Raw genomic sequence first — 27,880 nt, forward strand, 5'->3', positions numbered from 1 at the left:
TGCGCGTGCGCATCGCCGCCGGCGTGTGGGGCGGAGGCCGCGCGGCGGGGGAGCTCCGCTGCGGGGCAGTCGGAGCAGGATCCGGCGCAGGTGGCTCGTGGCTGCGCGTGTCCTGCCGCCGCTGGGGCGCGAATCGGAGTGGGGGCGGCTTAAAGGAGGGCTCGCGGTGCCCCGCCGGGACTGTGAGGCAGGCGCCGGCCCTTGGGTAGGTTTTCAGGCGCGTCCGTGGCGCTGCCGTGTCCGAGAGCGGCGGTTCGGGAGGCGGCGAGCCGGTGTCCCTCTGCGGCCGGCCCCCTCGGCGCCGCGCCGGGACGGGCGGGCGTGACGGGTTGCCGCCGTGTGGGAGGGCTGCGGCGGCCTTCCGCGCCGCTCCGGGCGGCTGAGGCAGGGCCCTTCCCGAGTGTTTACCTGAAACCTGCCGTCACGGCTGGGACACCGGCCATCCGCTGGGGCCGTACCAGGCTGCGCCTCCGGTGCAGCGACGTGAGGTGTGATAGACTGTAGGCGGTGGCGCCGGGAAAGGGGTGGTCCGTAATGCTTAGAATTGCTGCAGCTGTTTCTGTGAGCAGCTGCTGCTGGTTTATGGGTTAGGAGAAAATGGTTACTGTTGGAGAAGGTAATGCTTTAGTGTGAAACGTCTCTCTGGTGATAAATGCTCCAGATTATCGTTGTTCTCTCAGCTGGTTTAAACTGCCGATACCTGAAACCTCTCATTCCTAGGTTTGCTTTTCTGCAGTGAGCTCCTGAAAAATCTCATAACGAGATTAAGGTGCCTTTTTCAGCCTCATCTTTCCAGATGTCAAGCTTTGTCTGACTCTTCAGTTTCTCCTAGTTGAATGAAGTACGTTGATTTTCTCTCTGCAGATAAGAGATGTTGTTACTACTTAATCGGCTAATGGTTTTAAAAATAATAGTAATAAAAGTGGGAGAATCCTGAAACTAAAATAAAGGGTATTCAGACACCTGACCTCTACAAAATTGGCTGAAGGGAACAGTTATTTTACCCTTATGTATACCTTTGCATCTATACGTGTATGTGTGCATGTATGCATATTTATGCATATTTATGTTACCTATATATGTACATGTGTGTGTGTATATATATTTTTTAAAAATAAACGAGTGTGTATATATATGTATAAAAATACACCTCTTTATGGTTGCCTCTCAGCTCTGAAATTGCTCAGAATGAACCACTGGAATAATAGCCTGCTGTTTTGGATAAGTTAACTCAATATAAATAGCATAAGCAACTTTCAAGAGTTGTAGGCACTTCCTTTTGGCTCTCTGCTTCCTTATTCTGAGGAAGCCTGGCTGTGATCTGCAGCATGGGGAGGAACTGGTTGGAATGTAAATTTTACAGGCTTTCCTGGACATCAGCAGTGGAAATCACTTCTCTCATGCTGAGATCTAAACTGGCCCGAGCAGTCTCAAGTACTGGGAAAATGTGCACGGAGTTAATCTTTTCTTCTGTTATTTTACATAGCAGCAAGTGCAATTTCTGGAGAGGTTCAGATTACAGAATTGCAGAAGGTAGGGGTTGGAAGGGACCTCTGGAGATCATCTTGTCCGACCCCCCTGCTTGAGCAGGCACACCCAGAGCAGGGGGCCCTCTGGCTTCCAGTGAGGCTTTCCTACTCCTGACCCTTGCACTGAATACTGTAAAGCCTTCCTTTTTGCATTGGTTGTTGTAGAAGCAGAGGCACAGCTTATGTTCTTTTTAATATTTGGAGATTGCAGGATGGGGAAATAAATCACCTTTTCCTCTCTCTGATGGGGGTCACACATTTATTCACCTCCAGGTGACTCTCTCCAGGAAGAAAAAGTACAACCTGGCCTGTGTTGACGCAAGTAACTTGATTTCACAAGAGCAGGGAAGATAATAGAAAGGAAAACACAGTGGCTCTTTCCCAGCAAATCAGTAGCTGTTATATCCCCAGACCATACCTCAGGTTAGCTTTTATTTGCTCTTGCTTGCTTCCTATAGCCATTAGTTCAAAATAGCTTTTAGTCTTTGGAAGCAAAGACTAAGTAGAATTTTCTGAGATGTGTATTTCAGTTCCAGCAGACATTTGTGGCCTGCTCCCAGCTGGAGATTTAGCAATCTATTTAATTCCTGGGCTCAGGTTTATAGATGTGATGAGATATATTTCTGCTAATTCCACACTTCCACAAAAAAGTTTGTTGATGTGGATGGCTTGGAAATGGACACATGACACTTTTAGTTAGAAGATGGTTTGAAAGCAAATACAAAGGCACATTGTAACTTCCATCCTAGGTCAGTAGGAAAACTTACCAGGGTTTTTAAATTTAGTTCATATTGAATAATTTTTTTTGCTATAATAATCTAATAATTGGTATACTACTAATAATCGGTATACTAAGGTAGTGGCCTTCTATGATGGAGTAACTGCATCAGCGCACAAGGGAGGAACTACTGATGTCATCTGCATGGACTTCTGTAAGGCCTTTAACATGGTACCACAAAACATCCTTGTCTCTAATTTAGAGATGGGTTTGATGGATGGTTTGTTAGGAGGATAAGAAGTTGACTGGCTGGCTGTGTCCAAAGAGTTGTAGTCAATGGCTCAGTGTCCAAATAGAAACCGGTAACAATTGAAGCCCCTCGGGGGTCTGTACTTCAACCAGTACTACTTAATATCTTTGTTAGTGACATAGGCAGTGGCATCGAGTACACCCTCAGCAAGTTTGCAGGTATCACCAAGTTGACTGGTGCAGCTGATTTGTTCAAGGGAAGGGATGCCATCCAGAGGAACCTTGATAGGCTTGAGGAGTGGGCCAAGTCCTGGAGTTCAAAAAGGCCAAGTGAAAGGTCCTGCACCTGGGTCAGGACAATCCCCAGTATCAGTACGGACTGGGGGATGAATGGATTGAGGGCAGCCCTGCGAAGAAGGGCTTGGGAAGATTGGTAGGTGAAAAATTAGGTATAAGCCGGCAATGTGTGCTTGCAGCCCAGAAATCCAGTCATATCCTGGCCTACATCAAAGGAAGCGTTGTGAGCAGGTCGAGGGAGGTGATTGTACCCCTCTGCTGAGCTCTGGTGAGACCCCAGCTGCAGCACTGTGACCAGCTCTGGGGTCCTCAGCACAGGACAGACATGGACCTGTTGGAGCTGCTTCAGAGGAGGCCACAGCAGTGATCAGAGGGCTGGAGTGTCTTTTCCTGTGAAGAAAGGCTGAGAGCCTGGAGAAGACTTGGGGGAGTCCTGATTGTGGCCTTTCAATATATGAAGGGGGATCATAAGAAAGATGGAGAGATACTTTTTACCAGGGCCTCCAGTGACAGGGTAAGGAGCAACGGTTTTAAACTGAAAGAGGGTAGGTTTAGATAGGGTGTGAGGAAGAAATTCTTTACTGTGAGGGTGGTGAGATAGAGATGTTGTGGATGACCCATCCCTGGAAGTATTGGACAGGGCTTTGAGCAACCTGATCTACCAGAAGATGTCCCTATCCATGGCAAGGGGCTCGGGACTATGTGATCTCTGAAGGTCCCTTGAACCCAAACCATTCTATGATTCTATATTCCTGGTGCAACCCTAATTAATGCTTTGACTGTCTTCTACAGTGCCCATTTACTCCGTTGTGTCTAGCGTAGGTGCAAATAATAACAAATTCTAACAGCTAACTTCTTGGCATAAATTAAATTACTACAATAGTTTGTTTTACCACTGCTCTAAGACCATATAGCTACTACGTAATCTTGCATGTTGTACTGCAGAATTGCAAGTTGACCTTAAAAGTTCAGATACGTTAATTCTAACAAAGTCATAAGCCCTTCGTCTCATGGCTGTGATTGATCTCTGATTTAAGTTGAAGATAAAACAATGCTTAGATGGAAAATCTGCCTCTGCAAATGAATTTATTATTTTTTTCCTGGCGAATGTATCTTGTTAAGGCAGTATGTTTCTTTTATGAAATAGGAGAGATAAGCCTAACTGTTCAATTTTTTTTCAGATATTTTTGTTGGAAGTAGGTAAAATGGTGACATTAATTCACACGTTAGCAGATCATAGAGATGATGTCAACTACTGTGCCTTCTCATCATCGTGCTTGGCTACTTGTTCCTTGGACAAAACAATCCGCGTTTATTCTTTAAACAACTTTACTGAGCTTCCATACTCACCTTTAAGAGGACATACGTATGCTGTCCACTGCTGCTGCTTCTCTCCATCAGGACACGTTTTAGCTTCATGTTCAACAGATGGCACTACCATGGTTTGGGACACTTGTGACGGTCGGACGCTGGCAGTGCTAGAGCAGCCCAGCGGCAGTCCCGTTAGAGTCTGCCGATTTTCTCCTGGGTCCACATATCTAGTGTCGGGGGCAGCGGATGGGAGTGTAGTTCTTTGGAACATGCAGTCATTGAAACTGTACAGGTGAGTACCAGATATTTTTTCACAGCCTTGTTTACAATGACAATAATGTAATTCAAGTATTATACCGTACTGTGTACAAGAATTGCAGAATGGCACCACTGACTGATATCACAAAGAAACAGCAGTAGGATTTAGAAGACCAAAAGAGGATCAGTAGGAGAGGGAGAAGTTAAACAATCAAACTCAAGAATGTTATCTTTAATCTAAATCCTGTTTTTTTTTTAAGTTCATGGAAGTGTTTTAATTGATTTACAATTAAATCAGGATGCATTGCATACTGCATGCATCTGGTTTCTAAACAGTGGGTCAACAAACTATGATACATAAAATACAGTTAGTTAGTAGAGCCTGACTCTGCTCTGTGCCTTACATTGCATTATACATAGTGGGTTTTAATTAAATATTTAATTACAAGCTATTTGGAGTCCAGGAATGTCTTAGAAACTTGATAGTAATCCAGCAATCAAAGAGTTTGGGAACGATTGACATATCCTGAAGCTATATAGTTTAAGGCAGAAAAGTGTGTTGGAGCCGAGTGAGTTGACGGTCAACATTTCACATGGGTTTCCAACACATATTTGAAATAAAGCAGATGAACATTTTTAGTGATGTTGCACAATTAAAGGTACGAACCTTAGGGTTATCCTCAAAGTCCTCCTCTACATCTCTATATTTGAGTAGAGTCTTCAGGCTAGTTGTTGTGTTCTGTACTTAGGCAAGAGATTATTTAGGTTTTAGAGCAGCAATCACCTCTCTAAAGTTAGGAAAAAATGGTAAGAATTTGAGAGAATTGATGTGATGGTTCACTCAGGATGAGGGAGCAGCCATTTCTGAAAGCCCAATTTGTTTGGTTTTGGTAATCCCCTGTCAAGGATGCTACTGCTTTTGTGGCCGCTCTGTCTTTGCCTTCCACAGCAGAGATTTAGATGGGAACTGTAAAATTTTTCAAAATTATTTATTACAGTTATCTGAAATTGTATAAATCTGGAAAACTGTCTACAAACAGAATTCTAATAAATTTTTGCCACCTTGTTGTTTGTAGCGCATACAGGAACGCTGAAACAGTGGTTTGGTTTTTAGAGATGAGAGAGGTATTGATTATTTATTGTTTATTAGTTTTATCTTTAAGAAAAATGGTGAATTTCAATCATTAGTATTCAGAAGTTCAAGGGTTTATCTATTTTTAAGGTATTACCAAGGAAGAGGTAGACCCCAGAAATGTTAAAACGTTATCTCTCACAAGTATATGCTATATACCGTGGTGCATGTTTTAGACGTACGTCCTTAATTTCCTCCTAGTTGAATGGTGGGTGTGTAATAACTATGAGGAAACTATACTTTGTTTTAAGCAGAAATTATTTTACTTTGGTGCTTCCTTTATAAAGAAACAAGAAAAAACTTGAACATTCCAATCCTGTCCCCCTTCACTTCACTTTTAAAAGTTCATTTCAAAGAATTAACAAGCCAACAGTAGTCAGCATAACTTCAACTGTATGTATTTTGGGATATGTGTGTGTATGTGTATTTTCAGTTGATGACTTTTTTTTATTGTCATTTGTAATTGCAGATAGGAAAGTGCACCTGCCCTGTTTTCTTAAAGCTGAGGTCAATATTACATAGAAATTATCAAGGTACTTAAATTATGTCAGAGGGTTTTAGTTAACCATCTAATGTCAATCTGTGGTCCTCTCTTTCTTTTGCAACAGTTGATTGTGTTGATGCTAAAAAAGAGGACACCTTTTACCAGACTATAATGTTACTTGAATCACTTGAATAAATATACAGATGGTAGTTACAACAAAGGTATCCAGTTACTCCTTATCAGCTCAACTGTTGTAATTGACTGTCTGTTCAAATTCTGAAGTAAGATGAAGTATTTAAATCATCTCTATGATGGACATGAACAACACGAAAGCAAGTTAATTTATGTGTGTTTCTTAAAGCGTTCTCTCTTTCCCATTCAGTGGTTATGATTCTGTTTTCTGGCATGAAAGTCTTAAATGCATACTTTGAACATGTATAGTATTATTTATTTTACTGTTATGTTTTCAGAGGAGAATCTGTAACTTTTTGCATGAAAGGAGGACAGTGTTAAAAGCTGCACTAACGAAAAAGAATTGTACATATAAAAATGGGAAGGACTGAGTGTATTTGATAGTATTCTTAATGATAGAATTAAGGCAGTCAATGGTTTTTTGAAGCTCCTGGGTCTGATTAGAGAGGCTCTCAGGGAAGTTTATTGACTTGCCTTCCGTGGCATTCTGACACCTCTGGCAGTAAATAAAGTTTCAGTCAGCAAAAGAGAATGAGCAGCTGTTCTTCAAAATACAATGACAGAGTAAATAAGATTGACATTTCTTGCTGTATGACTGTTGCTTATGGCTGTGACTTTTTTTCCAGCACCTAAAGATTCAACTATGCATGCTGGGCTGGATCTAGTGTCCATTAAGAGGAGTGAGATGCATTCAGTTGACTATCAGATAACCTAAAGGATGCTAGGTTGACCCCACTTCCTTCCTGAGGATTGAACACACTCCCATATCTGCTAGGAATTTTCTTTTAAGTTCAGTTTTACAAACAAAGTGCTTTGGCTGACTTAGTTAAAACTTATAAATCATTTTTTTAACATTGCTTTCTCTTGTGTACAAGTAGTGTAAAATTAACCATATATCATAAATAGCAAAGTATTCTACTCAGCTACAGCATATCATATGGGTTAGTAGGTGTTCTGTTTTGTCTCTTTTTCCCATTTGTGTACATGTAAATCTGTGTTATGATGTGTATTTATCTTTAACTTCTAAAATCTATCCTGCCATAGAATTTAAACAGTGCATTGTGCCTTTCAAATGGTAAGTCCATGCAGGTTGTCCTTAGCTTGAAAATTATTTTATCACTCAGTTAAAATTATTGCCTTGGGGTGCCATCTCACATTTTATCTCCCGCAGTCAAAGAGCAGGTCCTGCTTCCTGCAGCTGTACCTATTTTGTACCTCATTCCACAGTTGGTGCGAGCTTCTCTCCCATCTGTTACCAAGTACCAAAGTGCAAAACTTAAAATAGTTTGGCTTATTGTATCAGATTGCATTTTAGAGATCATTTCTGCAGAACATTACTTATGCTAAATTCAAATCCCATGTACTCTTGCTTTTCAGATCTGGGAATGTTAAAGATGGTTCTTTGGTGGCCTGTGCGTTTTCTCCTAATGGAAATTTCTTTGTCACTGGATCATCGTCTGGTGATTTAACCATTTGGGATGATAAAATGAGGTGCCTGTATAATGAAAAAGCACATGATCTTGGTGTTACCTGCTGTGATATTTCTTCACAGCCAATTTCTGGTTAGTTGCTTGACTCATCAGGGGAGGAACATGAAAAAAAGTTATTTCTGTGTTGCTCTTGTTTTCATATTCTTTTGTCATCAGTGCTCAAGATACAAATGACATTGGGAAGAGCTGATGTTTTAGAATATTCTGAATATTCTTAAGTAAAAGTTGTGGTCAGGTTGATGACAAGGAATGTTCTAGGTCAACGAACAAGGTGATTAGTATCCTTATGATAGCTTTCAGTAGCTAATTATCCTGTCAGGGTTTTGAAAAGTGTTTGGGCAGTGTCTGTAACTGAAGCCTGTCTCCCAGGGCTGACATGGGTGTTAGAAGATGCAGTGATTGTTATCATTCCCACTTTACTCTTTCATACTTTGGTTCCCAAAGGAGCAGGATGAGGTCAAAGCAATGCAGAGCACTGTAAACCTAAAAAACTGAATGTTTGAGGTGTGAGTGTGAATAGATAGACTCTTTTCCTGCACGTGACTTTCTCAGTTGGAGTAATTTAGGGGAGCAGTGAGCCCAGAATCTCATGAGTCCCACTGAGATGTGGTACTGTTCAAATGTCAGCTGTTTTAGCTGACCTTACTGTCTAAGCTGCATTTCAATTTTGTCATTATGTGCTTCTTCACATTTGTGATGGGCAAGAACGTAGTTTTTCCTTTTGAGAATGAAATCTGATATTCTTGTATAAATTTGGGTATTGAGATTGAAAACAGAAGACATGCATAATGTAGGCCTGTCTCAGGGCTGCTTTGCATATTATGGTTAGTTTTGATTAATTTCACATTTGTAAGGCTTTCTGTGGAACTACAATAATTAGAACCTAGAATTCTCTCTATATAAAAACATATATACTGAAAATTGCATATTTAAATTTCTAGCTATCTCAGGGAAAGCTTTGTATTTGGCCATACAGGCTTTTAAAATTATTGATGTGGTTTAACGCTGGTGGGTAGCTCAGCCCTATGCAGCTACTCGCTCACCCTTTCCCAGTGGGATGGGGAGAAGATCGAAGGGCAAAAGTGCAAAAACTCATGGGTTAACAAAGACAGTTTAATAGGTAAAGCAAAAGCTCCACGTGCAAGTAAAGCAAACCAAGGGATTAATTCACTGCTTCCCATCGACAGGCAGGTGTTCAGCCATCTCCAGGAAATCAGGGATCCATCACATGCAACAGAGGCTTGGAAAGGCAAATGCCTTAACTCCAAATGTCCTCCCTTCTTCTCCCAGCTCTATATGCTGAGCACGATGCCATACGATGTGGAATATCCCTATGGTCAGTTGGAGTCAGCTGTCCTGGCTGTGCCCCCTCGCAGCTCCTTGTGCCCCCTCCCAGCCTTGCTGGTGGGGTGAGGATCAGAAAAGGCCTTGAGGCTGAGCAAGTGCTGCTCAGCACTAACAAACCACCTCTCTGTCATATCAACACTCTTTTGGTCACCAATCCAAAACGCAGCATCATAGGAGCTACCATCCCAGCCCAAATCAGTACAGTTATGTCACAACACAGGCTTCTTGTATAATTGCATGGGAACACTGAAGGGTTGCATGTCTGAGCTTACGTAGCTTGTATAGTGGGAAGAAACATTTCTGCGAAGAACAACTATTTGAAATATCCTGGTAGAAGTTAATTGCCGTACAGGAAAGTGTCATAGCCGAGCAACTAAATATTGGAAACTCTGAAATATTTTTAAAAGTCTGAAAAGCTGAAAGATTAATTTGTGTAAAATTTTGTCAGGTAAAAGTGTTTAATAAGGAGTTAGAAAATCACATAGTCATCTGCTTTTGATGGAGGTTGGGAAATTGGGCAGAAGCCTTATTGTCAGATTTAGGCAGTAGTGCTGTAATTTGTCTTAACAACCTTGGAGGTATAGTTTGGTGCTTTCCAGATCTACTATGGAGACAAAGTGGTCTCTCTAAAAACATGCAGGCCTGTGTCTTCAGAGTGCCCATGAGCTACTCTCTTAAAGGTAGCAAAAACTGTAACACTTGCAGCCACTTGCATCTTTCAGTGCTAAAGACAGCAATAAGTATTGCTGTCTGTGTACCACCTTGTCTAAGAAGGTGGTACAGAGCAGGAAGAAAGCAGGAGAAGCAGAAGGGGAAAAAAACAAGACAGAGCAGGAGAAAGCTGAGGAAGTAGGATGTGATCATATATCTCAGTACAGAGAATTAGTGACTGACAGTACCAAATCAATCAAATGTGTGACCATTGAAAGGTGTAGGGACAACATTGAGTTAATCTGTCACAGTAGAAAGGGGATTAATCTTTAAATAACACCTCTAGATCTTTCTTGGTGAAAACACTACCCAAAAACCTCCATCGTTAACTAAGAGTTGCATCTGAGGGCAAAGGAACACATTGAAGCTGAAACAGAGCAATTTCCACTGCTCCATTTTGTTGAGATTATTCTCTTGGTTTAAAAAAGGATATTACCAGCCCTTCAGCCTTCTGCCGAGATACAGAGAAATAGGCAAGAGAAGCAAGTATTTCCCATGCTGTGGATTTTTTTAGCTGCTTTATGATCATTCTTAGTTTTATTTAAGCCATATGTTATTGCAAGTCAACATTATTCCTTTTTGTGTGTTGCTGTTTAATCACCAAGGATTGAAACTTCTGGGATTATTGGCAGATTTAACACATTAGAAAATCCATGCAAGTAGTGCTTATCCAGTACAACTGAAGATGGTTTTAGATTGAGACTCTCTTTACCTGCTTAATTCAGAGCAAAATTAGAACCAGAGTTTCTGATTGGTTCTTTGTGCTTTAGACTATTTGTAATAGATAATTCTCCTACCTTTAAAGTGGGTTCAGCCACAGTTGTGTAGAAGCTTGTCAGATCTAGAGCAGTTGTAATGCTGTGTAGGCTTTCCCATCTGACTGCAAAATTTCAGAGCTGCCCTCCTGAATAAGTAAACTTCAGTGAAATTACCTAGCGATACTGGTAAAAAATTGGCAGATCTTGCTAAAATTTAATAGTGAACCTCAGTGGGAGACAGGGTAGTTCTCCTCCAAGTTATCCCCAAAAGCTCTGTGTTTACAAAACTGTAATATCCCATTAACAAGATGGTAACTTGTAAAATTGTGTTGAAGTCTGTGCATCATGACAGAATTCTCATCCAGACCAAGTTTCCAAGTAACATCATCTTAGTTACCAAGAAACGTGTTTTTACAACACTATAGCTAATGCATGCTACTTATCTCTCTGTAAGACGCAAATCTTACACTGTAAAATTCTAGCAAAAATGACGCATTTTAATACTTTAATGTTTTAACAGCTTTGAGGTAGGTCCTAAGATGTGCCACGGTCATAGTAGCTCTGATTGTTCCTATGAACAAACAGGTCGATGTATACTAGGATTTTATTGTTATAACCGTATGAAATTAAAATAAACTTTATGTGGTGGAAAAAAATGGAGATAAAACCCCTGGGGTTATTCTATAAGACACTTGAAAATAAATATTTTGGCATTTCTGGTAACTACAGAGCTGGAAAGATGAGCCATTAAAACGTCTGTTATGATTTCCTGATTTCCAGCCTTAATCATCTTGTCTAGACTGTGCTCTTCCTAGAAAGGTTGGACTAGATGATTCCTGAGGTCCTTTCCAACCTGTGATTCTGTGAATTTTAAGGCTTGGTACTGGCAGAGGTGATGCCATTGAAGGATTGTTATGGTGGCTTGTGTCAGGCTGGTACGCCAGCTCAGTGGAGTAGAAGAGCTGAAGTAATTTGGCACAGGACTTAAGAATAAAAAAAAAAAATTGATAATGGGCTGAAACAACACATGTAGAATGGAACATGATAATTCAAAAACATTCGTGTCCACTGAATATAGCAGGGAAAGCTGTGACTTGAAATACAACTATGACTGTTGTATTTCATCTTTAATGCACACTCGAGTGGTTGGCTGAACTGCAGTCATGAAACATCACTTCGTTTATAAAAATGAAGAGTTGAACATTTAAAATGAAGAAAATAGCCTGTCAGATACTGTCAAATTTTGTGCATGAGTATGTGGTTGAGTTTGAGAACTACTGAACTGTAGAAGAAGTGGATGTAACCACATAATTTAGGTTAAAAGACTATATTGTTGCACTCGGTAGTAGGAATCAAACATTTACCATCAAGAACACTTGAAATATGAGCCCAGTTCTGGTCTTTATCTATTTGTTCAGGGAAAAGTATAACAGTGATACCTATTTCTTACTTTTACATGGTTTTAGACCTTCTGTAATTATTTCTAATAACATGTTTTAAAAGTAGTACTGAGATTAAGGAAATTTACCAAATTCCAGTGTAAGAATGCTGGTGTAGTTTACTGATATGCTGCTGTTTTCAGTGCTTCTGATTCCCATTAATATATTTGAATTTTATCAGATGGTGAACATGGATTCAGATACTTCCAGATGGCTTCTTGTGGTCAAGATACTCAGATCAAACTCTGGCTTATTTTGTTTGCAGATGTCTTAGGTGTGTATAGTGATGTGTTTTTCATATTCCAATGTCTTAAGTCTTTAGTGACAAGTTACCTCTAAGATCAAATTTACACTGCTGTCATTGATTCGTAGCCAAACTAACTAGATTTGAACGTTTTCTTCTAATTTTTCAGCAGGAGAGTAGCTAAGGCGTGCAGCACTTTGTGACATTGGGGCCCCTGGATTTTATTTAGTGGTCTGTTTATCAATAATTGTAAAAGTAAAGATTTCAAAAACATTTCCCCCAATTCCCTCAAACTTAATGTTATGATAAACATTTGATTTTAATTTGCATTTTTATCTTTTGGTAACCATTAATATTTCTACTGTGATCTTTAAGCAGGTTGATAGGTTGAAACCTCTTAATCTACCAGGCCAGGTTTCCTTTCACCTTTCAGTACATCTTGGCTCTTGAATAAGAGCTAGAGTAATGAAAACAGTGTTGACTCCTGCTAAAACTGCAATATAGATGTGTGACTGCTATGTAGAGGCTAGGCAGATGGCCAAAACCAACTCCAGTGGATTTTTTTTTTTGTAATCTCTCTTGTATAGAAGTCTGTGAGGATGAATGTTGTGTGTACAGATACACATTAATTATTTAAAATGCTTTTAGACATGCTAAGACTACAAAGTGAGGAAGCCAGAGGTGTTGAAATTAAGTTGTCTCTGATCTTTTATCCCCTTTTTTGCAGGCAGTATGTCACGGAGTCAGATCTTTGGTGCAGCTTTACACTTCTAAAAGCAGCTTGTCTTATATCTTCTAAAATATGTCCATATGTAATAATTTACTTCTTGTATTTTAGGTGTTGAATTAAAATATAAATGCACATTGAACGGACATTCTGCCCCAGTTCTGGCTTGTGCATTTTCTTGTGATGGGCAAATGTTAGTTTCAGGGTAAGCAATATCTTTTACTTGTTTAAATTTCTTGCAGGTGGCTCTCCAGGTTTGTGCTACAGTATTGTAAAACAAAGTTTGAAAGAGTTGGAGATTTCAAAATATATTTCTAATAATTAGGGAATAGTTTTGTGACCTCCAGAACTACTGAAGTGTCTTTCCAGTTGGTCTGTGTCTTGTGGGTGATTGAGTTTGAAATCTAGTATGTTGCAAGCTCTGTTCTCTTGAGTGTTGTAATGAAATTCATGGTCTCCTGGTTTGGGGTCATTTATGTGGCCTTTCATGCGGATACTCTAGCATCCATTAAAAATACAAATCTACATGGCAATCTTACCGTCTCTTTGGGACACCATTTAGGATTTCCTTCTCACTCATGGACTGCCGTGAACTTTTTAGAAAGTTGAATGTCTTGAGATTTTTGTCTTTGATAGATTTGCTTGAAATTAAAAATTTCTTCACTGATCCACACCCAGACTATGGCAAAATAAGCCTTTTTTCCATAAAAAGTGCATGAATGAGGTAACTGTAGACCTTTGTTTTTTATGTCAGCCCTGTACAGAATAATAGTTAAGACCCAAATTAATCATGAACCATCAGATAGAGACTAATATTATTAGTCTTTGTTGGAGGGTGATAAGGGAGTTTCCAGTGTCATTTCGAGGTCACTCTGTTATGTTTGAAAGACCCAGGAGGGTGGAGGTAATGGGAAGATTCCTGATGACTGGAAAGATGCAGATGTCTCACTTCCCTCTAAGAAGGGGAAGGTAGAGGATCCAGGGAGCTACAGGCTGGTCAGCCTAACTCCAGTCTCTGGGAAGGTTATGGAGCAAACCCTTCCAGTGGGCTTGGAAGCCGTTTCCAAGCACAATGTGTTTGGGGAAAGCAGCAGGAATTGAACATGGGCAAACTGAGCCTGACTCATCTGACTGCCTTCTGTGATGAGAAGGCTGGCTGTGTGAACAAGGGGAGAGCGGTGTGCGTTTTACACCTCAGTGTTAGCGAGGCTTTTCACCTGCTTTCCCAACGTATAGCCAAATTGGGGAGCTACAGATCAGAAAAGTGGATGGTAAGTTGTGTAGAAAAATGATGGGACTGTCAGTCTCATATGGTTGCTGGTGATCAGCAGCATGAAGATAAACTGGCAGCTGGTTACTAGTGGCTTTCCTCAGGGATCAAGCTATAGAAAGAGGAAATAATAAATAGGATAGAGATAATTTATGTTTTTATGAATGTTAATGACTGCATGCTTTCATTCTGTGCTTCCCATGGAAAGTGCTTAATCACTTCTAAACTAAGCGGCAACATGAAAAAACAAAATTATTCAGCTCTGAATTGTAATCGTCTTTTTTACAAAGGTTTTCTAAACTGAAATGGAAAAACTGATGTCTTGCAAAGGAAAAAGAAGAGCCTACAGTAGCCAGCAGATAAACTTAAAACTACACAAACCACAGGAGAAGATAGCTTGCTTTGACGTTTTGCTTTGTATTCTTTTTAAGGGTGTCTTTTTCAGTATTTGAAGATCATTATGAATTTTTGTGATCTAGAGTTATTTTGTTTTCCATTAGTCGTTTGGATCGGTGTTTTCACTTATATTGTCGTAAGTGAAATGTCTATCCCAGAAGGTCTTTCAGGAGCACTGCTGTCATGGTAAATAACTGCAATTTGTATTTAATGAAATATTTTATGCATTGATTGCACAGCACCACTGTGTTTTAGGTATTGCATTGCAGTACTTCCTCTAGCTTGCTTGGCAGATGAGAAGGTTTAAAAAATAAATGGAAGTCCTGAGAGTAGATCATGGATAGCCAGATTCCCTGCACCTGCCTTACAGATACTGCTTACAAAGACATGAAGCAGATACGGTACAGGGAGTGGGGAGCAGTGGGAGTGGGGGCCAGTTCGCATAAGCACTGTGCAAATCCTCCACATCAGAAATTCTCATGGAAGTGCAAAGTTTTCATATTTAACTGCTGTTTTTTACATCTCATGCTGGGGGTGCAGCTAACCAATGTTGTTTTAAGGTGGGCGTGGGTGGAGGGGATTTAGATATCTAAGCTTTTCATAAAATGGTGTTAATAAATGTGTGTGCTCTTATTTTGTTTGTGGAAAAGTTTTTTTTCTTCCTCTTAATTAAAAATAGTTTCCTTTTTCCTCTTGGCATCATTTTAATGTCAGTGTGGTTTTCTTAAAAGGTCTGTGGACAAGTGTGTCATAATACATGAAACTGTAAGTATAGCATGGTGCACGATCATTCATTAGATTGTTGTCTTTAAATATCAGCACTGCTTCTGCAGTGTCTTATCAATGTAAGGAAATACTAAAGAATAGGAACTATATAAACCCAGAATATTTACTGTGCATTTGGGGGTAGGGGGTAAGGAGGAGTTTGAGGAAGAATGTCTCTTGAGAATTGATCAGTGTTTCTCACTTCTTATTTACATTTCTTTGAGGGGTTTGTTATTTGATTTCTCTACAGTAGAGTATTATTTAATGAAGTTCATACTTACATGTTATATTTATATTGAAGTAGAAGGATGTTTTGTTATCCTAAATTCATCTTAGCTTCCAAAGCAAGAAGGACTGTAGCTTTTGACATAAAATTGGGCATGGGGATCACAGAGATTCTTTACTTAATTTTATATAAAGGGGACATAAAATAGAAGCATAATAAAGGATTCAAGAAAATGTCTATGTTAAATACAATGTAATTTCTTTAAAACATATTGTTTAGGTATTTTCTATAATACTGTTATTGCATCCTTTGTGGTTCAGCTGTGTTATTTACCTTTAGTGTTTTATAGTATTAAAAATAAGAGTTTTGCTGAAAATGAAGGATGAACAAATTTTAAGCTTCTCTATCTTGCTCTGCACTTACTATTGTACTTATAATTTTTTTTTTAATTAGGGTTAAAGTTTTTCACCAAAATCACTAATTTGACATCTTCCTAATTTTAGGCCCAATTATTTTAGTAGTTTGAAGCTTAGACAGGTATGTAAGTAGTCGCCTAGAGTTTCGGAACTCCAAAAAATCAAAAGATGCATAAAACCACAGCATAAGTATTTCTTAATACTATTTGTCAGCTTTTGTGGCCTTGGGTTTTTACCAAATGGGACAATAACTTCTAGGGCTGTTGAGGAGAGGTGGGGACAATAAACCTTCATGGGAGGGAGAGTAGGGCACTTTCCTCATGATGGGACAGTTCAAAAAATTGGAGTGCTGACCAATCAGTGATTCAAAATGACCGTGCTCTGCATCTTTCCAATCTCTCTGCACCTGCCAAAGAAATAGTATCTTTCATAAGACGGAAAATCTTTCAAATTATATGTTAAAAATGTTTGGAAATTCCTGAATTTGTTTTTATTAGCATCTAGTGGCCAAAGAGGAGAACTGCAGGTGTGATTGGCCCAATTCAAGGATTGTAGCATGAAGTCTATGTGAATTTCAGTTAGCTCTTCACTTTTGGTCATTTCTAATCCTAGATGTGTAGACGAAATGTTTTTCTCTAAATGACCAACCAGCCGATAGGGATGTAATTAATTCAGTTGGTGTTTCTGTCATTGTTACGCTGAGCGTTCCGTGCTGGCTGATTGTTGAAGGGTAGTGGCGTTCCGGTGAATTGAACAGGGGGCTTCAAGCAGGAAATTCAAGTTGCATTTCTGACTCTGCTGCTGATCAGCTTTGGCAAGGTTGTGTAACTTCTCTGAATGAAGGTAACTTCTGTCATCTTCCAAGAAGCAGTAGTATTCCTTGTTTTGAAGGAAAGTATACAAATGAATGAACATTCTTTTTATTCTTTAAGATTTAAAAACACGTATATTCTTTTATAGAGTACTGGCAATACCCTTCATACGTTGTCTCAGCATACCAGGTGAGAATTCAGTATGATTTTTCTGTATTACCGTTAGTAAATTAAATCCTTTTCTTGTGAATTTTCACACATTTGTTTTTATTTGTAGATATGTTACAACTTGTGCTTTTGCACCATATAGTCCCCTACTTGCCACAGGTTCAATGGATAAAACTGTGAACATATGGCAGTTTGACCTTAAGCAACCCTATGCAGGTTAGTGTGTGAAGCATTTGTAATCTGTTCTTTAAATTTAAAGCACAATATTGTTGAACACGTTCTGAAGATGCAGAAACCCCACTTTTCATTACATGCATTTATCTTATAATCTCAGGATTATGTGCACGTTATTTATCTTTTCTCTGAATTGATCTTACTAATGTCCTACAGAGGTGTTCTCTTTTCGATTTTTTGTTTTTGTGTGGGTTTTTTTGTGCGTTTTGCCTTTTTTTTTAAGAAAAGGTATACTAGAAGTATCTTTATTTTATTAATCTGCTTTATCATCTTTTCTGATGTTTACCATTTCTTACTCTCTGGGCAGCATTTAAGAGATTAATATTATTCCCAGAGTGCTGAAAGACTTTGGACAAGTATCACTGGCGATGAGTTAAACGGAAAATAAGCTAATTGCAAGCATGCAAGATATGCAGCTTGCCAGTTGTTATAGGTGAAAAAAACAGGATAAGTAGTGTTACAAAGTATATCAGCACCTAAACTATGTGGAACAAAGATACGTAGATCTTTGTTCAAAGCACAAGAGTAAGTCTGGACTTTGGTCTGCTTTTCTAAGGAGGTGCGAGACTTAGTTTCAGTGTCTGCTGATGCTCTTCTGTCTTTTAGTTCAGTTGAAATTTGACAGAAGTGCAGACACCTGAGAGATTAAATTCCTCTAAACTTTGAAAATTGATTGGTGAAAGACAAACCCAAATTATTGCCCCCCACTGAAGTGATGTCTAATAAGCATTTCTTTTATTAGATATTGGGGAATGTATAGTACACTTGAAAAATAGCGTTCATTGTTCTTAGAACTAAGAACTTAGAACTGTTCTTAGAAACTGGGGGGGGTTTCATTGTTGGGGTTGGGGATGTGCGTGCATTGTTTGTTTGTGTGGTTTTTTTTTTTAACTGTCTTTTATCTTTCCAAAGGAGATACTGTAGAAAATGAATCTAAGGTGGCTGTTGAGGACTGGTCAGAGGATGATGTTTCAGCCTGGCTTTGTGCACAAGACTTAGCAGGCTTTGTTGGGCTTTTCAAAATGAATAACATTGATGGCAAGGAACTGCTGAATCTTACTAAAGAAAGTCTGACTAACGAATTAAAAATTGGTAAGAGTATAAAAATCCAAATAGTTTTTAGAGTAAGTGTGAAATGTTGGAATGAAAGTGAGTTAGGAGTTCCATACATTGATGGATTTTTTGCATGGATGCATGCGAATGTATGGATGAAATCCATTTTTATTTCATTACCAGGGTTGATAAAAAACCCTGATATCACATGATCCACAATACTCTTTTTTCTTTTGTGTGTTTGTGTTGGCTTATACCAAGAGACATAAAATGCACTTCTACCAGCAATGCCGTGTTAAGTGGTCTTACCTGCTTTTGTTTTTATTATCCCTTTTAGATCTTGTATCATTAAGCTGTGGAAAAGGAATTTTAGCTTTTGTGTATACTTAATGATTCTGACTTTGGTAAATAGGATACTCTCTAAGTTTTTCCTATCAGTCTGCAAAAGTGCCATGCTTATAATACTATGTGGTCAACTACCTTGAATTTAGCAGTGAAATTCTTCAGTGTACTGTTACCATAATAGAAAAACACAAGGTATGTTTTAGTTTTTACTTATTTTGGAGATGAAACAGTTGATGATGGCATTTAGTTAGGATCAAGCCAAGCTTGCCTGGCTCAGACACTTCATAATTCATCAGGTGTCCTAGTTAGTACATTGCCCTGTCACTTTATTGCAAAACTGTGATTACATTTTAGAAGGAATCACAAGGTGCCATATTAGTAATGACTCCACAGCAGTAATTCTGAAATAAGAAATTTAAGGATGGCAGAGTACACTGGAACTTTCTGAATATGAGCTCTGTTCATTTTGATGGCTAGATTTAGGTGTAAATTAGGTGCTGGTATGTTGGCCAAAGTGAGATCAAATATAGCAAAATGTTTAATGAGTTAAGAAACCTTTTAAAAAGTACAGTTTCATATTTAGAAGTTAGTATTTATTGTAGGAAGACTGCTCCCTTCCTTTTTTGTTCTGTGTGTGTGTGGATTTGGTCTGTATCAGATCATAGTATCTCTGTCATCAACAAGCTTTGTTGAATTCTGGAAATCAACAGAGATGCTGGGAATCTGTCAGGAGTTGTCATCCACAAAAGATACTTGCTTTATCTGCACACATTTTCTTTAACATTTAGAGTAGCCTAAAATTCTGAGCAGCAATCACCAGCTGAGGCTAATCAAGTAATGCTAACTAGAAATTTATGTGAGAATTGAATGCAGTGTGACCAACGATGAGAACTGCAGTGCTGAATATAGCCTTCTCTATGGGGAGAAAAATAAACAAAAGACTGTGTTACCTCGTAGACTTGTAACGATGATATCAAGAACAATTGCAAGCTCAAATAAGAAAACAAAATCTGAGTTGTAAGAGCCCATTGTAAGGCAGGCTATAAGATGCAAATGATGCATGTGGCTTTGGACAGGGCACGTGTACAAGACAGGCTGATTGTGGGAAGCTGTTGCTTTCATTTGCTGTAAAAGGATACAGTGAGGACTGATTGTACATAGGAGCCGAAGTAGCTTCATTATGTTCTTTCGCGTTATCAGGTAAAATTCTCGTTGCTTAGTCTCTGTTCTCAAGACTTTGGTCTTTTGCCATGCTTCTTTTTCAGTAGGTACTTTAACACCCATCGTAAGATTATAGAATAAGGAGTCAGATTTGCACAGATACCAGGCAGCTATGAGAAATTTTTTAAAAAGCTCTAACTGAAATCACTTACTGTCTTAATAAGCATAAGCTACTCCACAAATACGAACCAGCATATATGCAATGTGAAGCAATGAATTCCACTTTAATGGTTATATGAAAGATGTTTTAAAAATAAAATAATGAAATATACTAATGAAAGTCACCAATTCATTTGAATCAATCACTTTTGAAGTGGTAAATGCTTGTGATTCTGCTTCTACATATCATTCTACAACTGTAATTGGCACAGAATAGAAATTTCAGCCCGATATATTTGACCTGAAGACCATGGCTCAAGCATTTACGGAATAGGAAATTACTATCTGCCTAAAACATGTGTGCTTTTCAGTGTTATTCAAATTCCAGTTTAACTGAATTTTTAAGAGCCTATCACTGTACAAATACTTGAATGAGCACGTCCTTTCTCTCCTTGATAACCTGTTTTCTTTGCTCTAAAAATGCAACATTTACCAGTTCCATAAGATCTTGCAAAAAAACTCGACTTTTTTTACAGTCTTTGCAAAGGGAGTTTTTTTAGATCATTTTTCATCAATGACTTCATCATTGATATGATAGGAGCTTTTTCTTCTATTATTTTTTATTAGATGCTTATTTCTTGTCCTGTTAGTCTTTGCTGCAGCTCTGATTTGCATTTAATAAAAAGAGTATCCTCGCGCCTTTAAAGGCATTTAATCTAAGAGAAAGTGATCAGCAAGTGGTTCACATAACATTTCATTAGCTTCTTTGATTGTTTTTGACAGCTTTTTGAAAGAATGCTTCATTACCATGCAAATGGAGCTACCCTCTTTCCAACCTAATCGCCATATAATACAAATAACACTGTATTAAACTCTGTAAGATGTTGAGTGAAGTGGCTGTTACATATATCCTGGCTGAAAAGCTTGTGTACACTCAACGAAGTTCAGGGTTTCTCATTCTTAACTGACACAATGACACATTCATTGCAATTCTGTGGCACAGTTGAGTCAGAAAAAAAGGAATATGCATGCGCTTCCAATTCAGAATACAAGGTGGGGGTACATCGTTCCATGCCTGCATACCCTTTTCCTATCAGGCTAACTGCATGTGTTAATGTAAGGTGAATCTTGACTTCAGTTTGTTTGCAGGGGGGGTAGGCAGGAGAGTGAGACTTGGAATTTTTGGAAAAGCACGCCTTCAGTTTAGGGGTTAGTGCCATACAAAGCATTTTGTACTGTAGTATCACAAATTGTAAAGAAGTTGGAGGCATTCCAAATACTTTCTCTTCTTCTGCAGCACATTTAGAAGGCTTCTTTTCATGTGACTCTGTCCTGATTTAGGTTAGGTGTGTAAAGAGAACAGATTGTCCTAAAGACAGTTCAACCCTTTCCTCACTTACTGCAGGGTGTCCTTAGAACATAACTTAAAACAAGGATGAATACACATAAACTGAATTTTGAAATCTCTGATCAGGCTGACTTTGTTTTCTCTTCATCAGCAATGTGCTATCGAAGATGTCAGGTTTTTGTCTTCTCCTTGATTTTAAGGTTTCACTCTAGGTACATACAAGAAGTATGAGTAAGTGCTTTCCTGTTTCACATCTTTATCAAGAAACTCTGGGTCTGAGAATGAGCTTGAAAAGAACATTTTGGAGCAGAATTTGCATCACTTGTGATTCACCATGCCTTACACGTGTACTGAAGTAGGAGTAAAATTTGAGGGAATTGCTCAGTATAGATTAAACAGAAAATTGCATGTGCTTTGCTTATATCAAGTAAATCTTATTTTAAATATTCTTTTATGGCTAGTTTTCAAAAGATGATGTCATGGATAATTCTTTAAACCCTGACTAGAGATATAGCCAGGGGGTAGTTAATTGAGGTGCAAACCGGATGCGATGATCCTAAATCTGTTTGCATGAGAGGAATGTAGGAAAAATTGCCTGTATGATGAAGATTGTAGAAGATGCCCTCAAAATCCAGTTGTAATTACAGAATTATTTGGTTCCATTTTTATCTGTCTTTCCTTTGGTTATATTCTTAACTTTTCTGGACCCAAACTGATCTTGTAGATTTTTACAAAATTGCCATGCAAACTCTTCCTAAGAACAAGCATGAACTTTTACTGTCTTTCCATACTGTGTCTTTCTTACATGGTCTTTGTCTTTACATGTGTTATTACATAATCCTTATTAAGGGAACATAGGTTAATTTTTTTCTTTTGCATGTATTTTTCTTACTCTGTGACACCGTTTGTCTTAGCTGATCAAAATGACTTGTGTATCAGTGTGACTGAGTTTTATCCCTTTGCATGCGTTGTTTGAGGCAGCTCATTAACTGTACAGTAAAGCTGGAAGCGCTGCTGTGTTAAGGCCAGTCTGCTTGGCAGTCTGCAGATGGAGAGGGAGCAGTTGGTTAGGAAGCTGTTGTATCAACTCTTCATTTTAGTATTGAAGATGGAAAATTAACCAGAGTAGGAACTAGTCTTTATGACTGCTACATCAGAAGAAAAAACTGTGATGCGTTACACCCGCAGGTTTTTTGACATAAAACAATTTTTAAAAGGAGGAATGTTTTATGCTGCTGCAAGATGAAGATTACTGATACTGGGATACATTTCCAGTCTTGACAGGCTAAAATTGTGGCGTGACAGTTTATAGAACTATAAAATTACTTTTCTCATTGTCAGATTTCTTTTTTCCTCTTCTGTTCTCAATTAAGTTGGGAAGGATGGCTGCTGTCTCAAACACAGATACGGTTCTTTTGTCAGGTTCATGGCTATTGCATATTCTCAGTAAATAGGTAACAGTAAGTACAGTTAAGTACTGAGATGCTGAAACTTGTGGTCCTTCATGGGGGAATATGTGTTAATTGGTATTTGTAATGCCTTGAAATTGCATTTAAAGATTTTATACCACAGTATGTACATTGTAGAGAAGAGAGCTTGCAAGTCCCACAAATCTCAGATCGGAGTATTCTTTAAAAAAACCAAACCAAACCAAAACACAAAACTAATGCAATTTTCATAGACAAAATGCCGTCACTCTGGCATTTTAGAGATTAATTATATTTAATTGAAAGGAAATGACTTAATTGAATCTTTACTAAAACCAAAGATTCTCCCTGCTCACAATAACAGGCCCCTTATTATAAACATGATGCACTTTTCTGGAGAGAGGAATGCCAATGTACAATTTAGTTATAAAAACAAGTTATTTCCATTTTGATACAGGTTGCTTACACCAGCATTGCCAGAGCATTGATGTGCTGCAAGTCTAAGACCTTCCCTTCCATGAAATGGGAGCATACAACAACGAGGTGTGGTTTGCAGGTCCAGTGTACAAACACACCTTACTGTTGATGCGCCGTCACTTCATCGGCTTGAGTGCCTCTGAACTGCACAGTCTGAAAGAAAACAAGGCAGCATGGCACACCAATAATTGTGTCTGTAGTTTTATTTTTAGATTGGGAGGACATTAATCTTTTAAAACACAGGTTCAGGCATTCATCAGTCATCCCTTTGTAAGCTGTAGGACAGCACTGCTGTACAACAGGTATAGTGTATTGTAATCGATGTGAATAACCTTGAACGACAAAAGCTAATGTGAAGGTTAAGGGAAATCCAGTGAATTATACCATAATGGTGACATAAATATGACCCTATACCAAACTGAAGGGCAAACCTGGTCCAAGGGTGATGATTCCTCACTCAGGTGCTTTGGTGGTAGGTAGTCTTCTGTTCAGAGATGACGGTCGCACTTGTGCACTCCTGTACCTTCATACTGTTATTTATATAGTCCAGTTTCAAGGGAGGAACACTGCTGTCTTCCACTGTGTTCCAGTTTTATCCATAGTTAGCTTTGCACTTGCAGTAGTGTATGTGGTTCGGTCATGCATCACCTAAAATGCTGTCCTGCTCAGCAGCCATGTTCTTTGCAGCAATGTCGCACTTGCATTTGTTTACTGTTTGCTTTCATTACTCCACAAAGTTATTGGTAGCCAAGCGGAGTGACATGCTGTAGTTGAGCAGTTCGTAGTAGTGCAGATTTTTCTGTGTTAGGCGGGGGTGGTGAGATGGATGTGCCTCTCCTGTAACACAACCTCTGATGAATGCAAGACCTAACCTCTTTGCCTTACATGTATCTGTTGTTCAATCCATGTACGAATAACTTTTCAGAGTCTCTCGGCCTGCGCAGTAAAGTTCTCCAGAAAATTGAAGAACTGAGGATGAAAATGGTCTCTGATTCTGTTACTGTCCCTGATGAGTTCTTATGTCCTATCACAAGGGAGCTTATGAAGGATCCTGTCATTGCAGCAGGTATGCCTTTAAATGACGCTGACTAGAATTAATGACATAAGAGTAAAGATAGGTGTGGAAACAAAAAAATGGGCATATCTTATCAGTTGTAGAAAGATAAACTATTCTAAACAGCTGTTGCAACAAACTAGAACTGTGGTAAATGTTTAATTTGCCAAGTTGCATTTCTGATATGGAGAAAAATACTGTAACAAGCCAGTTGCTACATGTTGGTCCTGCGGATGAGGCTGTACAGATTTTTTAAAATATTCCTTCCCTTATGTGCCTTTGAAAATATAACTGGCAGCCTAATTACAGAGTTGTCTCGGTAAGTGCAGAATGGAATTGTGCCCGCAGAGGTGGGGGGACACCAAAAACCAGGCTCGTTGCTACCCTCGGTACACCAAGCGCATGGCACTGAAAACTTTGTACAGCAAGAGATTGATTTAAATTCAACGAGACCTTGGAACTGAGATATGCAGGTCGCAGAAGATGATAAGTAGTGAAAACATTTTAAGAACTAGTGTTTTATAGTTCTAATCTTGGGGGCAGATGATCATCAAAAGACCAGTATATTTTTCTGCTACTCTGTGAACAGTGAATACCTTCATACAGTTTTGAGGTATCAGACCAGACTTTTGAGAACTAAAATGTTCAAAGTACAAACACATTTACTAACTGCTGGAGTAGTAAGCACTGCACCTAACAGGGCCTGAGCTTCTAAACAATAGCAGGAGGAGGGCAGCCTTGCATATCCTTTTCTTAATATAATATTGAAATAAGGATACATAGTTTTAAAGCAGGATAGTTTTGTTGAAAAGATGAAAATTACAGCCAGTCACTATTCACATGTATATTACAAAATCAAATTGGCATTTTTAATGAGCAACTGTTGACCTTTTAAATGAATTATAGTATTTACTATCTAATAAATATTGCCTGTGTGCCCATTTGTGTATCTCACTGCTGTCCTGAAACATCGATTCCTCTGCTTTTCAGAACACAGGGTGGGCGTATCTGGGAGTTCCTTGCAATGTTTTGTTTTTATAGACATTGATGAAAAACAACAGCAAGGTTAGCGATTGCAACAGGAAAAAGGTTGGTTTGTGGCAAGACAAGTGAAGGAAAGTACCGGTTTCTGTTTGGAAACGTCTGTATTCACGAGCGTGCTGCTTGGCTGCCCAGCACTCCAGAAATGCACTCCTGTAGTATGGACACAGCTGACTTTAAGGTGTGGGCAATTTTGCAGAGTCATAATGGAGGAATTTAGGTATTTCTGAGATTATCAAGTAACTAACTGCAGTGAGCTGGATATTTTGTTTAGTTCAGTAAGCTAAGTGAGAGTTAAGGAGAACTTTCATGCCTCTGTGCTATGTAGAGTTTAAGGAAAAATAAAAGAAGGTAGAATGCCAAACTGCATATTTCTTACACCCAAGTGACCAGCCTTATTAAATAAGACTTTTTCTATGTTAAGAAGTGGCTCATATTCAACAAAGGGGAAGCAGGTAAGAATGTAGCCCTGTGTTAGAGGAGAGGTGCAGGACACACCTTTGTATTTCGTCAGCGGTGTTCCTGGGTGAGTGTGCTAATACTTGGCAGAGGGGGAGGGTGTGGATTATTTCTCTGCTGTTTTCAGTAACAGCTTGTTTGGGTAGTGACTGGGGGAGCTGAAGCGCTGGGACTCCGCAGGTGTTGAGGGCGCAGCATGTGGCCAACTCGGGCCGTGCTCGGCCAGCTGAGGGCTGCGCGCATGCGTGGCTGGGCACAGTGCAGTTGCACTCTGGAGCTGTGTTAGCCACTGGATGTTAATGAGCTTTTATTTCACATTATGGCGCATTCAAACTGAGAAGAAAGTCTTAATCAGCATGTGCATAATATCAGTCGGTGCTTTGCAGTCGGAGACAGAAACAGGCAACTAGCCTGACCTGGTAATAGTCACGGCCAGCTTTCATTGCCTTTTTTAACAAGTTACTCAAGAACTGTAGCTCCAGCTAAATGGAAAGGGTTGTTTAAATTGTGATTAATAGGTTTTTTTATTAACCAAAGGTGTGCAGAACTTCAACACCAATATGCCCCCCCCCCCGACATGCTGGGTTTTTTTTAACCAAGGCTGTTTCATGTACAGTAATGGTTCAGTACCCTTTATCTTTCCTCTCCCATTGCCCTTAACTAGCAAATAAAAACATTGTGATGTATTTTTTAAGTATGGCGGGGGGGGGGGGGGGGGGTAGTATTACTGGCATGTTTGGTGAGGCTTGACAATGTCTAGTGTAGAGGCTTTAGCATAATTTGTTATGCTTAGGTCTGAACAGAGTGAAGCAATGGCAGCTTCAGGCAACTTGATGAGCAGCATCTGAGTTTCTTTACAGGAACATTTTTTTTTTTTAAAGGCACGGAGTAGCTCGCTTGGTCACAGTGCCACTAGTCAGCGGCGGCTTCCTGGCACATCACGGCCCTGTTCCAGCGGTTCTTTCGTTCTTAGGCACAGGGCCTGCTGGCTGGCAGCTCTGATGAGCCCTTTTTTACAGCCTTGTAATGACCTTTAGCCGTACTGTATATAATGCCTTAACCGCAGCTAAGGACACAGGAAGATTTTTATGTTTACCACTTGCATACTTTAGTCACAAGTTCATGCGCAACCATGGCTTAGTCCTGTGACCTCATCAGTGACAATCCCTTGGGTGGGAAGGGGCTGGCTTTGCACATGCCTGTTGCTGGCACGCCTCTGCTGCTGCCAGGTGCAGCAACCTGCCAACCCAACCAAAATCACCGCAGCAGCAGAACAGCCAGGCACAAGCGGAGCCTTTTCTAAAGCACTCTGACCTTTGTGTGTCCTATCGTCCCCGCCCCGTGCTGCTGCCCGAACTCAGAACGCTGCGTTTAGTTGTCAATGAACTGATGCGGCTGCAATGGACTGATAAATTGGCAGCGCTCCCTAAAAAGGTTGTACTAGGTAGTTTGGTAAGTACAATGTAATTTAAAAGTTGAACCAAATTTTGATCTTAATACTGCTATATAAAGTTTTATTGTAATACATTGTGTAATCTGAAACAAATATATGAGTTTGTGGTAAAGCTTTCAAAAACCACATCATTTTTCTATAGCTCGATTTTCCTGTTTGGGACCACTGATTCCCTTACATCCCTTTTGACTTTAAATAGCTAAACTCTTTACAGTGTAACAGTGCCCAAGACTCTCTAATAAAAGCTTTTGATGATGGTTTCTTTGTAGATGGCTATTCCTATGAGAAGGAAGCAATGGAAAACTGGATCAGCACTAAAAGACCATCTAGCCCCATGACAAATCTTCCTCTCCACTCTCTTACACTTACACCAAACAGGACACTAAAAATGGCTATCAGTCGCTGGCTAGAGACTCAGCAGAAATGTAGTTAACTCACTTAGTTTTGAAGTTGTTCATTAAAAGTAATTGAAATGAAATTGGCTGTAGCCAAAGGAAATCATTGTATCAAACAACTGGAAACAAAAAGTTGTGTTTCTGGTCTAAGCTGTGGCTGTCAGTTACATGGTTGCTAGAAAGAAAATCTTCACTGTTGGATACTCCCAGAAAATTACTGAAAAACTTTTAAAGGTATTAGTAATTTTACTTTGTGGCATTTCTGTTTAAGAAACAAGGTATTCAGTCACAGGTTTTTCAAATAAAGTTTTCTTCATTTTTTCACTGCGTTTTGA

The 27,880-nt window shown here is 39.3% G+C and overlaps 1 protein-coding gene across 9 annotated transcripts; it reads left to right on the forward strand.

The window, feature by feature from the left end:
- Window positions 1-27,866, forward strand: WDSUB1 (WD repeat, sterile alpha motif and U-box domain containing 1). 9 transcript variants are annotated; one of them, XM_064450889.1, is made up of 13 exons: window positions 78-205; window positions 721-841; window positions 3,975-4,396; window positions 7,548-7,732; window positions 12,097-12,189; window positions 12,998-13,091; window positions 15,284-15,317; window positions 16,920-16,960; window positions 17,049-17,155; window positions 18,086-18,265; window positions 24,069-24,209; window positions 27,420-27,631; window positions 27,696-27,866. In XM_064450889.1, exons 3-12 carry the CDS (start codon window positions 3,999-4,001, stop codon window positions 27,581-27,583), a joined length of 1,437 nt encoding a protein of 478 aa, XP_064306959.1. In that variant the 5' UTR covers window positions 78-205; window positions 721-841; window positions 3,975-3,998; the 3' UTR covers window positions 27,584-27,631; window positions 27,696-27,866. The 9 variants fall into 9 exon arrangements, with proteins under 9 accessions (XP_064306962.1, XP_064306959.1, XP_064306958.1 ...); XM_064450888.1 differs by lacking the exon at window positions 27,696-27,866 and having other exon boundaries at window positions 27,420-27,659; XM_064450890.1 differs by lacking the exon at window positions 27,696-27,866 and having other exon boundaries at window positions 85-205; window positions 737-841; window positions 27,420-27,659.
- The last annotated feature ends 14 nt before the right edge of the window (window positions 27,867-27,880 follow it).

The sequence above is a fragment of the Phalacrocorax carbo genome, chromosome 5, assembly GCF_963921805.1.
Source record: "Phalacrocorax carbo chromosome 5, bPhaCar2.1, whole genome shotgun sequence".
Classification (NCBI taxonomy): Eukaryota; Metazoa; Chordata; class Aves; order Suliformes; family Phalacrocoracidae; genus Phalacrocorax; species Phalacrocorax carbo.

Bases quoted from the DNA above. Each gene is read 5' to 3' on its own strand.
- WDSUB1 (XM_064450892.1), top strand. From the start codon at position 3,999: ATGGTGACATTAATTCACACGTTAGCAGATCATAGAGATGATGTCAAC. The intron at 4,397-7,547 runs GTGAGTACCAGA...CTTGCTTTTCAG, and splicing joins CAGTCATTGAAACTGTACAG to ATCTGGGAATGTTAAAGATG. The intron at 12,190-12,997 runs GTGTGTATAGTG...CTTGTATTTTAG, and splicing joins TTTGTTTGCAGATGTCTTAG to GTGTTGAATTAAAATATAAA.